Raw genomic sequence first — 18568 nt, forward strand, 5'->3', positions numbered from 1 at the left:
GTTTCCTGCTTCAAGAATTTATGTCGCCGCAAAGGATGCAGATTTACCCTAAAGTTCAAGTAAATCACCAAAGCCAACAGAAGAGGACCACTTTGCGACTTTGGTATTTCTGTAAATTGAGCTTCACAGTAATATTATAGTATATGGTAATGGGCCCACCCCCACCCTCCAGCTTCTCACTGGGGCAATTTTGTAGGTGGGAAGACAGCGAAACAAACAATCCAGATAGAATAACTTATTCTCAAGTCCATTGGTTTTAAATACTATTATAACTTAGTCCCTTTTATTTGACTCTTGTTGTTATATATATATATATATATATAAAATGTGCCTTTTAATACTTTTAATTTCTTAAAGAGAAACCAACGTAGTAGAGGGTTAAGAAAGATAAGACGTTTTAATAAAACAATGGTCTATAAAAGTCAGGCACTAGGGACTAACAGTCAACAAGTAAGAGAGTCAAAAGAGTAAGTTATGACTTCTAAAAAATGAAGGACTAAGCTATGATCAGATTTAAAACCTAAGGATTAAAGAATAATCTGCTCATCCATATATCACCGTGGGTGAAATAAAGTGTTTTTTTATATATAAAAAATTAGCACAGTAAATATAAGAATTTGACAAAATAGCACCATTTGAAAAAGATTTGGCAAAATAATACACTTTAACATTGTTACGTTTCTGAATAGTGATAAAATAGATGTCACGCTTTAGAAGCACGACATTTAGTAAATGTCGCGTTTCAAAAACACGACAACTTAAGATGTATGCATTTAATTTACCCGACGCTCCTTAAAGATTTTGACGTCATCCCCACATATAGTTGGAGATTTGTTGTCTTGCATGCTTGTACAGACATCTATGTCTTGCATGCATGAAGAGAGCAAACAAGTCGAGGGGATGTTTGCTAATCCTATAAGTACGAAGCGAGAAATATTATCTAAAACTTTAAATGTTTGTTGTTAACACAGTTGATTCAAAAGGTTTTTTTTTTATTGAATAACAGTTATAGTCATGGGAATATCTTCACGTGGGCAGACCTTAGTTACCTCGATTGCCTTCTATGAATGTCCAGACTATCAAATTATTGTTGTTTAATATTTAAAAAATTTATATTCTACAAGTCATGTGAACACCTTACTCGGATAACAAATTGACAATTGCTTTGGCAGTTTCCAATAGCAGGGTGGACATTAGTGGTCCCACTGATATTTTTTAAGATGGTCGAGCTACATTGCTCAAACCGGGTAATGCAACAATTCGGCTACAGACAACACATTCTAATCGACATCGACACTAGTAATGCATTGCACGCCATAACTCATTATGGTAGAAATGATGATTACAACTAGTTAAGCTAACATGGAGCTTATGTATCATAGTGGGATATACAGAGGAATGAGATATTTACAAAGATCCATCTCGTTATTATAGATAAGGAGTATATGATTCGATACATGAGTATCACACGTCGGGTTATTACTCCGGATCTCGAGCAATTCCACCACCTGGATACATGCAGTAGGGGCAATTGTCCAGTGGATTCACAATCTCGCAAGTATCAAATCTTTTCATAATTATGAAATGTTAAATGTTAGGTTCTATGTATTGATCTTTTAATTTAAATTTAATATTTTATTAATGTTAGGTTGGTTTCATACTAGAGGAGGGTCAAGAGTCTGCATATTATCTCCGTAATACTGACGAAGAAGACAAAGTTCACACCGTTGCGTCCCCGTGGTTAAATGTTTGTCGCACTAGACTCGATAACTTTTGAGAGCGGTTAACTCTTGATAATGTTATGGCAGAGAATAAGGTCACTCAGGCAGGTCTAGGAGCTAGATCCAATCATGGTACCGATGAGTCCAGATTATTCAATAAACAATATAGACGTAGATAGATAGATGTTTTATATTTCTATATTTTGGGATTACTTGAATATTGTATTATTGAATTATTTTTGTATTTATTTAAAATGTATATTTGTTTTTTTTTTTTAATTCATGGGGTTACTTTGTTGTAATGAAATGTGAAAATTTGTTGATTGTTGTGATTTTTTTGCAGGTCTTTTTTAAGTGATATGAAATTTTAGGTATAGTTCATATATAGAGAAAACTTTATTTAAATTTTGTTAAAATTATAATATTTTTAGCTTTCTAAAATCAAAAGTAAATTAAATTTCAAATTAACAAAAACTAATTTTATGAACTTTTTCAGGCTCAAAACAAAAAAAATTCAAAATTAAGCAGTAGCCAAAACAATCCAAAAAACGATTAGATTATTTTGGCTACTATCCAACTTGTTTTCTAAATTATTTAGTTGTTTCTCAAAATGATTCGGTAATAAATATCTCGGTTAAGGAACCACAATATTTAATCATATATCATGGTTTTAAAGTGTAACATTACAATAATATTGCCTTTTAGAATCATAATAAAATTATAATTAGTGTCATGATTCTAAAACACAATATTATTATCGCTCTTATGAACCACCACATCCTCCACATAAACTGTGTTATAATCTTTTCATCCTGTGTTACTTTCCTCTTCTTCTTCTTTTTCCTGTGCTATTTATCCAAATAAAGCAGCATATGATTTTAAAGCCAAAAGCATCAAGTGGTTACTGTGTAAAGAATCCTCAAAATCTTATTAAAAGCATTACAGTAGCAAGTATTTTATTAATCCTATCGTAGCAGCATTGTTTTCACTTTTCAGTTGACAAATGATGGGCCACCTTCCTACAGGGACATAAAGTCTGCCTATGTGCCTATGCCCTAATCTGCCTGCTAATCATACATTAACTTCTGAATGGAACTATTCAAGTATTTAATGATCATTAGATTAAACCCTGTAGCCTGTTTTTCTGAATAACTTGCATTCCTAACCATTGACAATAAACAGAAAGGCATCCAACTTTACATACTAGGATGTACAAGAAGACTTCATGAATACCATGTTGCGTGTAGACATTGGGATGAATTTGACATTGCAAGGACAAAGACAACTCAGGATATCAACAAAACAACACACCTGCAAATAATGTAGGGTTGATGACCTCAGAATCCCCAACTGATCAAGGTCCTTGATTACAAAGCTTCCTTGGAACCTTCATGCCAAAGCCACGTTTAGCCTTCTCAACTCTGTTCAAAACAGTCAGCAATCAGTTTGCATCAATATACATTGAGATCCAGTCTCCTGAAAGCTAGCAAATGTAATTAGTAAAAAGCGTGAGCTGCCAAACAAGAAGTATTCTACACTTTCAACATTTCAGGCCATGGGCCTTTTGATGGTGATTTTATATTGATCAAGGCAAGGCAGAAACGAAAACCAAGCAGTGTCAACTACAAGAAAATTAATGAAAATTTTCCTTCCTTTAGTTTTCAGACATCCTTGAGTTGATATTTTGTTCTTATAGAACAAAGCAACAGATTTCACAAAATGTTCCTTCTCTTCCTTTTGACAGTCCAGGCACATGATGCGAACATGAGCGATGGCATTCATGATAAAAATTCTCCAGATAACCACAATGGCAAGACCTTGAAGAGAAGAGGCAGGCAAAGTTGATTGGACATATATGTTTCCGAATCTTCTTGTGACTGGTTTTAATTAATTGCTTTTTATTTACAAGAATCACAAATTTTGGGCCAGTTTTTAGGAGTGACATTTTTTAAACTTCACTTTATCATATTGTCCATATGATATCGAATCATTTAGAGTTTGATATCCATGATTCTGGTCACAGAACAAACTGTTTAAGTTTCTACTGTGTTGGAAAATTTATTAAAACATGATTAATGAATACATTTGACGCCAAAATAAAAGTGAGCTTCACTCACTTTTCAAGTTAAAACTTTGTTGAAATTTAATCCCGATATAAACTCTTTAAAACATAACATTAATATGATTTAAACAAATTATGAGTAAATAAGAAATAGATCTCAAAGAATCATTGATTGGCATGCTTTGGTGAAACTAAAAATTCTTTAAAAGAACTTTATATCACATAGAAAATTTATCTCACATAGAAAAGAAACAAAACTATCTTGATGTTTATAAAGTAAAAAGCTGGAAAGCTAAAATTGTACCCAAAAAGCACTCAAGCTTTTAAATAGAAGAGGTCCTAAGAAAAGTGATGAGTTGACTTAAACCAACATTCGCACCAGCCCGACTCGTGCTCGGGATGAGTTTAGGTTTATTGTAATGGTGAGAATTAATTTGTGAGCTTTGAAGAGTTTTACACAAGTTTTTTCTATATTTTTATAGCGTTTTACTTCTCTTTTTATGCTTTGTTTTCGTTTTACTTTGGTTCAAAGACCTTATTTAGAAATGCATCAAAGTGATGTTGTTGGAATCTTTGAAGACAAAGTGAGGAATAATAAAGTTTTAAGGACAAAGAATTCATCATTAACAATAACAAAAGTTTTGTTACTTTAAAGTGCTTCAACAAGTAAATTTTTTACTTTGTTTTAATTTAAACATAGATATTTTTATTATTAGTATACATGCTAAAACTTTGATTTGATATCAATTGCAAGTTTGAATATATATTTAATATGCATTCTAGAATTCTATTATTATATTTATATTAAAAGCATGTTTGCCATGAATTTTATTTTACATGCTTGTAGATTTGAACTTATATGAACTCTTGGCTTTCCTTAAATATATTATATTTTAAATTATGATAAACTAAACATCACCACAGTCTAAAGCATTGTATAAGTCTTTAGTAAGCAGTTGTGGAAAAAGAGGAACTTACGTTGGGGCAAGTCTGCCAAGGCTATCTAGCTCTTCGCCAGTATCCTTGTCAAAAACTCTCCCGGAAATTTCGACGATGTAGAACTTCTCTCTCGTGATTGGCAGTCCTCTACTGGAAAGTCGGTCAAGATCTTTCTGATGCAGCTCTCTCCCATTAACAAAGACACTTGTGTTACCAGCAGCACAATTTTCTGGCATGGGATGATTAAATTCTTCAATGGAAGGCTGCAAGAGAGCAAAGACAGTTAGCCTGCGGAAACATTAAAGTTGTCATCTAAAGAAGAAATATCCAAACCAATGATATCTTGATCTCACAGGAATAATGCCAAGGCAAGGTTGTCCAGTCACGCCCCAAAATCCAGCTCGAACGTCATACCTGCTAAAGGCAGATTCAGGGAAAATATTAGTATTTTGTGTATGAAAAACAAAGGCCATTTAATCTCTCATATTCATGCTTTGACAAGAAAAAAGACATCAACAAATGGAAACTACATGGCTCTATTGTAAAGAAAAATCCTCAACATCTTTTACATGATAATTTACCCAGCTACCAAATTTGGATTATAGAGGTGCTGTAAATATGTAAGCACAGAAAAAATGGTACTCTTTCCTTCTTCATTTTATTTTTATGTCTTAGCCATTCACTCATGAGCCATTTTGTAGTATACTACAAGGGAAACACAGATATCTAACTATTACTATACAACACTAATGTTTTGCTGTCAGCAGGGTGGCATCATTTACAGTTTACGAGCACTATGTTGCTTGTACAAGTTACGCAACAAACAAGATGCAACAGAAAGCAAATACTAACCAGTAATCTCCAGGCTGAATTGGCCCGGCAAGCTTTTCAGCCCTTTTGACCAGGCTAGCTGGAATAGGTTTCCCATTAATTAAAACGTTGGGTTTTTCATTATGCATGTGTTGATTAAATCTTGAGAAATCCCTGAAGCTCTTTTTAATAAAACCCACCAAGAATGGTTCAGTCCCCTTGTTGCTCCTCAATTGATCTTCTTCTTTGCTTACCTTCACAGAGTCTTGAGATACACTGGTATGTAGATACTCATTGAAAGGAACTTCCACTTCAGTTGCCATTGAGACATCTTTCACAGAGCTCTGCCGAGAAATACTCTTCTCAAGTATTACATTCTCCTGCTCCGTCCATCCAACCCTGTTTCCTTTATCACATTTGTTTCCTGCATGACTAGATAAGACATCACCAGAATGATCTTGGGTAGGTGAGCTTTGAAATGTTGAAGGCACTTTATCTTTTATGGGCAACTCAGCAGCATAAGAAAAATCTCTCTGAACAACCATGCTATCCAGGTTCTCCTCTTCCTCAGAAATAATAGAAGATGACAAAGTAAGGCCATGCCCTTTCTCACATTTGCTTGGGTTTAGCTTCTGTTCTTCTGATAGTACATCTTTGAAATCTACCGACTGGAAGTCATACCCAGGATTATCAAAATCATCTGAGCAATTTGTACCAACAGCATTCAAACAGCCATCAGAATTTAAGAAGACTTCTTTAGACGCCTCATGTGAGGCACTGTCAGCCCCGACCAGTATTTGCTTGCTTTCTGCAGGAACAGAAATAATCAGCCTCTTGTTTTCTATTTCAAGCAAGATAAGTGCTGAGCATGCACCACATCGCAGCTTTCGTAGGTTCTTCTCCCTTGCTTTAAGTTTTCTAGGCAGTTTTAGTAACTCAAAGCACTTATAACAACTTATTAATGGGGCCCCACCAGCTACAGGACAGCAAAGCTGTTCATTTCCACGGGCTACCACCACCCTTCTAGGACGACTCTGGGGAAAGCCATCCATATCTGATTCAACATCAATTGGCCATCTTAGATGTGGCCGTGGATCCCGTGAACTCAATGCAGGGGGGTTTGCTTGAGGATGGTGAAAAGGCAGACCATATGTTACTGGATTGACATGGTGATTGAAATTGGTTTCAGTTGAGGTCATTGGGAATTTTATATTGCCAGGAGTAATGGGTGAGGCTTGTGAAGGAATACGCCAGTTCTTGTTGTAGCAATGAAAACAGGAGCACGCAGGTCTGTGATGCAAGCTTTCATGGGGATACGATACTAGAGGTTCATGACTGTAATCACCATATTGCCCTGCAAAGTTGTCACGAAGTGGTTGATGCAAGTATTGTTGGGGTGGTTGATGGATACGCATCCTGGGAGTTTGTTGCTGGTATAGATCCGCATAATCTGGCATTTCATTTGCAGAATGCTTTGATGGAATGTATGAGTTCTGCATATCCATGTCATCACTGCTCACATAGGGAGCAGGGCCACGGCCATAGTGCTTGAAATAAGGAAGATTCGCAACATGGTTATCAGTAGGCAAGGGATGCATCAAACTATTGTAAGCATCACGACCGTGGTAATGATCAGGAGTAGCTATTTTGCTGCCCATAGGAATCCTTTCCCTCTGTTTCACACCCACGGAACAAGATTGCCTGAGTTGCTCTTGCAACCCATCCAACTTCCTAAGAAGCTCAGCTGGATCCTGTTCTAAATATGCAATTTTGTCAGGAATGTAATAATTCCTCACTGGCTGGCTGGATTCATAAGGAGAGGAACTCAAACGACAGTTTGAAGGTCCCTCATCAGGATAAGCAAAATTTGGAAATTTACTTCGTTTGACAGACGTTCTGAGATTCCTTCCCCATAAACCCTCTGTATCTGAAACCCATTGATCCATCACCCTTGCTGGCCTCAAAAACTCAGCAGAACTCTTAAATTGTGCTGGAGTTTCTCGAATACCTTTTTCTCTACTTGAATCAACTGACTCACATCTATTCATGTTCATGTTATTACTATCTCCGTAAATCCTATCATCAATCAGGGGCTTCAAAGGTTTTTCTTTATCTGCATAACTTTGATAACCCATTTCCTGTTCCTTCACATTTGTGTTGCTATTAGCAGCCAAAGCCTCTTTATTCTCTGCTTCCGACAGAGGAATATTAACAAAATTCACAGTTCTTTCTTTAAAGATTCTTGATTTTCTCCTTTTGTTTATAATCCCATCACTCTCCCTCCCTGTCTCAGATGCATTACCTACCTTACCACTTTCTTTCTCAGATAATCTCTCCAATATCCCAAAACCCTCTTCATCCCTCTCCACTCCAGACTTCTCCAATATCCCACCATTAACAGCCCCTTTCTTCTTTGCTGTTTCATGAATAAAAACAAGAAAAAACGATTCAAACTCCCTTTTTCACCAAAATTCGACCTTTTATTCACCTACTTTCATTAAAAGAAGTGCCCAAAGGGAGAAAACCTTACAAAAATTGAAACTTTGAAGCTATTGTTCACAGGTTGGAACTCGATGGAAGTTACAAAAATCCAAACTTTCCTTTGATTTCTCACCAACAAAACAAAGAGGAGAAAACAAACTAAACCAAAATCAAGACAGATGGAGAGTAAAGCAAAACTAACCTCGAAGAACAGCATCACAACCACCACACTGGTACACAGAGTAGTCAGTAAGCTCTGGTAAGAGATCTTCACACTTTGGACAATGAACTAACCGAACTTCTGTTGACCCTTCAGCCATTATTAAGCCTCAAAAACTAAAACCCAGAAACCAAAACACAACAAAACAAGCTCACCCCAGAAAAAAAAAATGCCCTAAACAAGCCTCGGCAACATCGAAGACAACAAACAAAAGCCTCGGAACTACTTACTTCAAGACAAACCAAATATCAGAATCATGGAATAGTGACTAAACCAAGACTATTATACACGACGAGACTTCTAGTTTTGAAGCTTATTATTATCCTTTTTGGGAGAACTTTGAGTTTTCTATTGCAGTATAACATTGAAAACATTTAACATTTTTCTTGCTTTGGAAACAAACAGGAAATAAGACATTGAAAAAGAGGACAATTAAAAGAAACTAGGTGTTGGGGTTTGTTTAAAATCTAAGAATCTGTGGTTCCCAATAAAAATGGAAGTTTGGAAGGAAGGGAGGGAATGAGTTGGACCGATTCTCGACAGCACTGTTCTTTTTTTTTAACCTTTTTCCCGGGAAAGTAAGGGAAAATGTGAGGAAATGTGGAAATATGTGTGGTAGTTTGCTTGCAAAAAATGTTTATACGAGCACGGTATTGTTTTTTACTTTGCATGACCTGACGCATGTTAAAGCAGACATGACAATGACACTAGTTGCCATGTCTTGTTTCGAGTAAGACACTGTTCAGATTTAGGTTCTTCTTTGCCCGTTCTTCTATAAAAAAAAAAAATAGTTTTATTCCTTTCTTTTTTTCTTTATGTTAAAGATAAAGATTAGTAATCGATCATGCTAAGGTGTATTCAATAACAGAAAACTATTTTTATTTTTTTTTAGTTTTCCTTTATAGTAAAAAAAAACAAAAAAAAACATGTTCATTTATTAAAAATAAAAATAAAATTTTAAACAAAAAAAAATGAAACACATCAAGAATATAACTATTTTCATTCAAAAAATAAAAATCATAGTTTATAATAGTCATTTTAATATTTTATATATTTTATAATCTAATTATAAAATATAAATTTTATTTCATTCAAATTAAATATGATCATGAAAAAACTATGTTATTGACTACAAAAATATTTATATTATAATTATAATAAAAATTAAACTTATGACTCTAATTAAATATAAAAAAATATTTTTCATCTTTTATATGGTTAAAAAGTGTTTGTATATAAAAGAAAAAAATTGTATTGTTTTTTTTTTTCATTCAAAACAATGAAAAAATTATATTGAAAAACAATGGAGAGCCTCTCAAATATGTTTTTCAAATTTAGTACAAAGTTGAAAATTTTAAAAATTAGTTTTTTAAATATAAAAATATTGTATTTGAACAAGAAGTTCTAGTTTTTCTTTTTCTAACCTTTTTTAAATAGAGAATTATTTTATTTCTAAGAACCTAAAGCTTCTAAAGAAAATTGTTTTCTTTCTAGTTTCTTGAATTAAAAAAATAATAATAATTGGAGTATTGGTTTTACTCGTGTGTACACTATCTTTTTTTTATTTGTCATTTGAAAATTTTCTATTTTGATCCCATTAATTTTTTATCTCAATTTCATTCTTTCACGTAGTGATGATTAGGATTTTGGCTTGAAAAGTTGTTTTTATTTGTCTAGAGTTATTATAGAATTGAAAAAATAATTTAATATTGAGTTGATATTGAATCTTATAAAATATAATTCAACTTTATTGTTTAAAAATAATTGAAATTATACGGATCAAATTTTATAGTCAAGTAAAAAAAGGGCTTCTTGTTCTTTTTTTTTTAGCCTTTATAATTTTTTTTGTTTTTATTTTTATTTTTGATGCATTTAATTTGACACTTTTATATATATTTATTTTTTTTTGTCTAAAACCATTTTGTTAACAACATGATCCTAGTGCGTGAAAAAAAAAAAGAGAGAATCACTAGAAAATAACAAAAAAAAAAAGGAAATTGTTGGATAGTTACATTTCCGCAATCATAAATATCAATTTCAGCAACCACACAAGAGAGAAAAATATCATGTAGGTGTTTTTGAGCTTTCATTCCTGCATGTAAATGTTTAGGTGAATTTGAAGTGAGATTTTTTTTTGTTTCTGAATCAGTTTAAGGGTATTTTAGGGTTAAAATTGGTTTATTAAGCTTTGTTGTGTGTTTGTTTGTGCGGCTAACAACATAATTGAGAACTGAACTAGCAAACAATGTAATGCTTGCCTCTATAGACTTAACGCATTCTGTTCTTATTTTGTTATATACACACACACACCTGCATGCGCAAGACCTTCTTTTATCAAGTTATGAGTTAAAGCACATTTTTTTTAGGTCCAAGTGTTTGGCTTTTTCTATATATATATATATATATATATAGCATGATATCTGGATTAAATAAAATAAATAAATTCTAAGAAAACAACATTATTAATTCTAAGAAAACAACATTTTTAAATAAAAATATTTTTAAAAGTAATTGTTATTGCTATTTCAAATAGCTATTAAAAGAGTGCGTGTTCACGCGGTAGTAATATTTGTAGAATGATTAGACATGAAATGTGGAAATTGTCCAGAAACATAAATGCGGTGTGTGTGTGTGTGTGTGAAAGCAAGAGGAAATGAAAGGAAGAGGATAAGTCATTTAGTAGAACGTGAAATACAAGCTAGATCGTCGACGACCGGCGGTTTCAATAAATGAGAAAAGGTAGTGGGTGGGTCATGGGTGCACGTCCGACCAAATGCATTGCATGCATGGATTCTCTCCTGGATGCCATAAATTGAAAGAAAGCTACACTTTAATATTCTTATTACAATAAACTTTCAGGATAGACCCTTCTCTTCAGCAAACTAAGGGCAAAAACTATGACTTTTCCCCCTTGATTAAGTCAGAACTGGTGTGCCCCCGCTCTGTTGTTGGCCTGTATTAATCACAGTTGACCTGTCAGACCTGTCAGGACGTGAAACTAGCTAGGCCTAAACCTAGAAGAATTTATTGGGCTAAAAGAGGCTGAATGGATATTAATATACGTGCCAGTTCATTCAGCATGGCACGATCCTAGCTAGCATCCGGTTGGTTTGGATCATCCAACCCAATTGGTTTTTTTAACTCCATTTGGATTTCATTTTAAAATTTTTAAAACCAAACAAATCCATAGGTCATCTAGCTGGGTTTTTATTTTTGATAAATTTTGACTTAAGGAGTTGTCTAGGATTTAGTTTATAAACTAGACTGGTGCTCGAGCTGCACCATGGATCCATATTAGTTTTTGATAAAATATCTAGGCTTTATAAATGCATTATTTTGTTTAAAATCTAATAACTTGTGTTATAGTCCAGACCAATTAAAAAGTTGGTTTTATTTAAATTATTTGAATTATATATATCATGATAGCATGATCCAAAAATAAAAAAATGGGTCATTTACTTAGTTTTATTTAATGAATCTGTTTATTAAAATTTAATTTTTAATAAGAATCGAGACACACATAAAATTTATTAAAAAAAATAAAAGGAAAAAAATATTATGCAATACTATACATATTAAAATTATCATAAGAAAATAAATATTTGATCTATATGAAATATAAAAAAGAATTACGAATTATACTAACCTCTTAAAAAATTAAACACACCCAATTTAATTTAAAACATTGCTATTTATAAAATGATAAATAAGCAAAATAAATCACAAAGAAAAGATATTAATTAAAAATTATTTTAAGAAATACATATAAAAAGTATTAATCAAAATTGAAAATTAAAAAAAGAAGATCAAGCATTGTGGTTCTAGTAAACCAAGCCAAGCGCCCGACCCACTAAGAAAGGCCTACAAGTTTAGGCTCATACACGTGGGCCTTTGTTTTTTATTTTAAAGTTAATGGGGTAGACGACATGTCGTCTACTGTATTCTTTGATAAAAAGTTGTCAGTATTGGCAAACGACACGTCATTTATAATTCTATAGATTCCAACCACTGTAGGGGATGAAAAAATGAGGTTTTTTTTTAATCCAAAAATCTATTTTTTTAACCCGAAACACTCTTGTAACCTTATTAAATCAATTTATGATCTCAAAAAACCGCTCCAAAACACATAATCAACCCAAAACAAAAAAAATCCTTTCAAGGTAAAAAAAAACAGTTAATCTTAAACTCTTTTCGTCGTATAAAACCATTTGTTATAAAAATTGACTATTTTAGTGACTAAAATCATCTCCAACATAAACTTTGTCTTTTTATAATGGAATCCAACGACCCTATCTCCATTCTCTACAAAAAAAAAAAGACTGAAAAAATAAAAAAAATAAAGTTTGATTTTTAAATTGAATTTTTTAAAATTAGAATGATGAATCACCTAATAGCTAAAATTATGGAAGATTAAAATTAATTATTTAAATAAATTTCAAATCTGCCACCAATTAATTTGACTTGTTCTTTTTAGTACTAATTTGAGTTCAAAAAAATTTAATTGTGCAAAATAAAAGTTTCAGGATAAAATTAAAATTATATAAAAAAATTCACTTTTGAAATCTACACTGATACGTGGAAAATGAACAATAAAATAGCTACAATAAAATCTATATCATTTTCAGTTTATACCATAATGTATTGGGTTAAAAAAGGCCTAAAGAATCCATTTAGGGTGAACCGAAGTTAGCTGGCATTGATTGATTTGGATCATTAAACCCAATCTTTCTTTCTTTCTTTTTTCTTTTTTTTTAATTCAATTTGGATTTAGTTTTAAAAATTTTAAAACCGAATAAATCCAAAGGTCATTTAGCTGGGTTTTTTTTTTTTTTTTTTTGACAAATTTTGATTTAAGGATGCTGTCTAGCCTTTAGTTTATAAATAGGTATCTTTAGTTTATAATGGGCCTTTAGTTACTTAACGGGTCAAAAAAAAAAAAGAGTCTTTTAAATATGTAGTCCAACGGGCATGGAATCACAAAAATGACTGCAAATGATTCAGTCAGCTTAAATCCAACTCCAACAGAGGAATGAGACTGAAATATTTGTAAGGTGGGAGCTGTGGAAATTTCATGTGACTCGTAGAATTGGTGGCAGGCTGCCACCAAATCCAATTTGAACAACATCTTCTTGCCTTCCCCTTGAGATGAGTCGGCGCTGGCATCAGAAAAAGCCAGCAAGCCTCAACCACTACAATGGTCGGCAAATGAAGAATCAGCAGTAGGAATAAATGATATCAAGTCTAACGCATAGTATGATAAGATGTTATGGACAGAAAAGGCAAATGATATAGAAAAAAAGTAATAAACTGCACGGTTAGTCAATCTACTGAAGTTTCTCCTGGACTGAAGATAATATATATATATATAAAAACAAAATAAGATGGTTGTCCCTTACCCCAAAACCCAAGTAAGAATGAGATGCGAGATTGCGATGAAACTGAATCAAACTGTTTTTTTTTCTAAATTTTCTAATCAAAATCACCCAGGAATTTTGGAAAAACATTCAATTCCGTTTTTACAGATATATATAGCAGATAGCATGGAATCTGCTCTCCCTTGCTTGCGACAAACTACACCGGATTGTTATTCTATGAGCTGGTTCGTGATCTCATTATCAACTTCAATGATTCAGAGAAACATGAATGAATTACCTCATTAGTACCTTTTTTTTTTGTATTTTATCAATGTTACTTCAAGTGTAATTGATATTAAACAAGATTTATACTTTATGTATTCATTGTTAATAAAAAATAAAAAAAATTATCTGATATATTAACAGGTGTTCATCAAGTTTTTTCATCCAAGATATCTAATGAAGTCGTAATATGATATAAAGAACAACTTCAATGTCAAATCATTATAATTTATCATGCTAAAATATTCATTAACGGTGAATGAGGTTTTCTTGAGTATAAGTTGGGGATTAAAACAAGGTTTTCTAAATGATTTCTTACACACAGCAGCATGATCTCTAACATTCAATTCAACCTGGATTATTTTTGAATGGATTACTGCAAAACGAGGGGAAGAGAGAGATAAAAAGGTATTGCCAATCATCAATATCTTTTTTTTTTTAGGGTAAGCAAAGGAAGGGAGACAAGAAAAGTAGTTACCCATTTCCCTGCTCTTCAGGGATGTGCTAATTTCTATGTAAAGATTATGAAACCTTACGTTATTTTCTTCACATTTACAGCCCTTTATGTGTACAATGATCCAACATGGGCACATAAACAATAAAATCCATTACCAGGCTCTCTGGCCTTGTGATCATTCCTTTCCCTGATAATTGTTCTCTTCCAGAAGAAAATCCTTATAATCTTGGATAACAATCCTTCCTTCTTGACCTCCAGACCCTTTTCTTGATCTCTTGGCGTTCTTGCATGATCAATGACAGCCCTTCCTTCCTTTTCTGGTCCACATGGAGAAGACAAGGCCAAACTGTGCCTATCAATGAGATGACCGAGTGAAGCTATTTCATACGAATCATACAAGGGACTCCCGCAGTCCCACACATTTATAGCTGCTTGCTCTTCCTTTCTTTCCCCCTCCATATCATTAAAAAAACGTATTCTGTTTGCCTTTTTATCATGCTATCGATTCCTGAAGGGTCTTTCGTGCTTATTATAAAGACCTCTGCGTGAAGATTGACGACTTAAAACACGAAGAACTGGATGGGACTGTGATTGCTGTAAGGCTTGGAGGAGCTTTTCTTTATATATATATATATATATATCAATTGAAACGTGATCCTTCAAGTTAAAGCAAAGGATTAATTTGCCTCCGCATCTAAAAAGGAGGCCACCCACCAAGTCCTGCTTGGTGTTTTTGTGGTCTGCATTTCACATTCATTATTCTAATGCTTGTGGTGTCTTTATCCCTGAAATGAGATAGTGAGTGGGTAGCTATAATTTTAAAATTTGTGCAGTGAAGATAATTTCCTAGAAGAGAAGCGCTGCTGAGTCGCTGACTCTTGAGTGCCTATAAAACAGAACCAAAGATACGTGTGACGGAACTCCCATCACCTGTTTTTTTGCACTTGCTAGTTGAATGTTTTCAGACTCATTAATTGCGAACCACGCCACGGTAACATTTCCCTTTCAATAGTGAATTTAATACATGGTAGATGAGGAAATTATGAAGCAAGCCGTGCCTTTTCTTTTTTCTTTTCTTTTGGTGCTGAAAATTAAGAAAATAAAATTCTGTAAAAAAATTGAATTGCAGAAAAATTAAGGGACTGATTGGATATAGTTTGAAGAGTTAGAGGACTAAATTGAACTTTTTATAAGAACTTTAAACCCATTACTCATTTTCTTCCTTCTTTCAATTTTGTTGTTGGCCATCAAATTTAAGTAGATTATCCTTTAATCTGACCTTAGAGGATGCAATTGTCTAAAAAACAATATATCAACGGTGCATATATCTATCCCACGCTTTTTAATGTTTGTTAATTTGTTTATTTTTAATTAGTATCGAATAGCATTTCCAGACAGCACATAATTGCATTCATGTAAAGTTAGTTGATTGACCACTTGTTGACTCAATTCTATTATTGACTTCACCAAAGTCAACAAATATTCCATGTATTTGCATCTAAAGATAAAGTCAATTGAGCTGGTGTTTATATTGTAATAATAATTATGATTTAAAGTGTTTTTTTCTTTGAAATATATTAAAATAATATATATTTTTTATTTTTTTTAAATTATTTTTAATATTAGTATATCAAAACGATTTAAAAATATAAAAAATTAATTTTAAATAAAAAATTTTAATTTTTTTAAAAACACAGTTTTAACCTATTCAATTTTAAAATTATTTTTTATTTCTTGTTGAGCATCTTTTTAGCGGTGAAAAACACTCATTCTACATTCAATTTTCATATCTCTGAGTATCACCTGTAAACTTATCACCTGTAAACTCAGTTCTGGCTATTCAGGCATCATTCTTTGCTATATTTGTTTTTGTAATTGGAAAATGTTTTTACAAGAAGTTTAAATATTTTTTTTGCTTCAAGTTATGTTTTTAGTTTTTTATATTATTTTGATGGGTTGATGTTAAAAATAATTTTTTTTAAATAAAATATTTCAATATAATTTCAAATAAAAAATATTTTTTAAAACAATCACTATTACAATTTTAAACCACAAGTATATCTATTTTCAGTCTAAGAAGCTTTTAAAGGGATGGGGTTTAATCAATAAATGAATTTATCAACAAATCAATAAGGTTGTTTTAGTCATTTTATATGAAAAAAAATTAGCGAGGACCCAAACTCATGAACATAAATGCAGACCTTTTATCTGTAATTTTAATCCTCAACCACTTATATATGTTGTCTTCGTACAAGTGAAGAAAAGAGAGGCTGGCGGGCAGCGAGGATGTAATGATAATATCCGGTGAGTCATCATACGCTCAGCTCGTATCAACTTATCACCCAATTTTATAGTAATTGTTTTTGCGATGATTGTGTTTTTTTTTTTTAAATGAGATTTTTTTTTTTAATTTTTTATATATATTTTTAAGATTATTTTGATGTAATGATTTTAAAAATTAAAAAAAATATTTTAATATATTTTCAAATAAAATGATTCTCAATCACTTTCATTTAAAGGGACAGAATATTGTCTAGGCCACCATAGTAATAGCTGAGAATGTACGAAAATAAATAAAAATCAGGCTCCATGTTCCTTCCCTTTTCTCATGCTTTTTTACGGAAAGTTAGGGTTACGGTCTTCAGGCAAAAACATTGATTTTGGGTTAGACCTTACCACAGTAAAGTCAGAAGTTTTGGGTTCCAGACCAAAGCCACTTGACAATTTACCTTACGGATGGATTCTCTTTTATCTGCTGTGCCTGTGATTTGTTTTTGTGTTTTAAAAATATTTTAAAAAAATTTAATTTTTTTTATTTTAAATTAATATTTTTTTTAGTATTTTTAAATTATTTTAATATATATTTTAATCCCCGATTTTTTGATGTATTGATAGGAAAATGATACTTTTTACACGCCCATCCCATTCATTGCGCACAAACACACAAATATATTCTGATTCCTAAAATCTTATGATGATGCTAACAAGTCTTTAGATAAACATTTTATCATTACTTTATTTTATATATATATATATATATATAAAGTATGTTAAGTCAGCTTGCCGGCGTTAAATTAGGTCTTTATCATTACTATATTATGTTTCTGCCATTGCAACCTTCAAATGATTATGTTAGTAAGAAAAAAAAGGGTTCAATTTTATACATGAAATAGCTAGAAAACTATATTTCAGTTTTCTAATAATCAGTATTTCACTTTATTATTATTAAATGATATTCGGATATTCAGTTTTTTTTTTATTATTATTAATATAGATATTCGGATTAGGTTGCATATATATCGACTAATTCTATGAATCTTGAAGTTAATAACCATATAAGATTAAGTGGTCCTGAATTTTACGAGACTCGAATTAATAATTTTTTAAAAAATAAATTTAAAATCTGATAAATTAAATTATATCATTGTATTACTGTCAATTTTCTTTAATTATCTAGAAAAGGATGCTTGGAATGGGCAAGGAGTGTTAGCATCCACACAAAATTGGAGAGGAAGCTTTTCTCTGAGTGTCGCTTCCATTGATGTTTCAGGGCAGGTGTGCTGTCTGTCTTTGACATTGCCAATCCACAGAATTTGTGGACCTGGAGCATCAAATTACCTTCTTTTTTCTCATTATCGATATGGACGTTATGGATAATTCATAAACCGAAAAATTTCTCTCCACATTATAGGGTCCAGCAATATCAACGATCCTAGTTTTGATCAAATTAATGATGTTGCTTAAGAACTAGATGGTGAATATATATATATATATATATATATATATATATATATATATATATATATATATATATATATTGTCAAAAGATACAGGAGGACTCTATTTTATGTTTTGTGATCAGATAATATTTTTAAAAATTTTTAATTATTTTTTTAAATTATTTTGATATGATGATATTAAAAATATTTTTAAAAAATAATTATTTTTAATGTATTTTTTTTAAAAAAACCTTGAAACAATGTTTATCATATTCTTAAATATACCTTTATTAGTGATTATATAGATTTCTTGAATAATAAGAGGGGAGTAATTACAGGAGATTGTTTCAATCTTATATAATGAGGTATAATATGTTAAATTTTTATATTTTTATTTTGTTTTAATATCTTTAAATTGATTTTTATATTTTTAAATCGTTTTGATATGATGACGTCGAAAATAATTTTTTTTAATATATATTTCTAAATAAAAAACACTTTGAAATAATTTCCATTATATTCT

General features: G+C 31.7%; 1 protein-coding gene across 2 annotated transcripts; it reads right to left on the reverse strand.

Moving 5' to 3' along the window:
- Window positions 1–2630: 2630 nt before the first annotated feature.
- Window positions 2631–8838, reverse strand: LOC7478964 (uncharacterized). 2 transcript variants are annotated; one of them, XM_024600800.2, is made up of 5 exons: window positions 8216–8838; window positions 5575–7948; window positions 5076–5139; window positions 4762–4985; window positions 2631–3142 (listed from the first exon to the last, which is right to left on the reverse strand). In XM_024600800.2, the coding sequence occupies exons 1-5, from the start codon at window positions 8331–8333 to the stop codon at window positions 3076–3078; spliced, it is 2847 nt and encodes a 948-aa protein (XP_024456568.1). In that variant the 5' UTR covers window positions 8334–8838; the 3' UTR covers window positions 2631–3075. The 2 variants fall into 2 exon arrangements, with proteins under 2 accessions (XP_024456568.1, XP_024456614.1); XM_024600846.2 differs by having other exon boundaries at window positions 5076–5136; window positions 8216–8837.
- Window positions 8839–18568: the final 9730 nt, after the last annotated feature.

The sequence above is a fragment of the Populus trichocarpa genome, chromosome 1 (genome assembly GCF_000002775.5).
Source record: "Populus trichocarpa isolate Nisqually-1 chromosome 1, P.trichocarpa_v4.1, whole genome shotgun sequence".
Classification (NCBI taxonomy): domain Eukaryota; kingdom Viridiplantae; phylum Streptophyta; class Magnoliopsida; order Malpighiales; family Salicaceae; genus Populus; species Populus trichocarpa.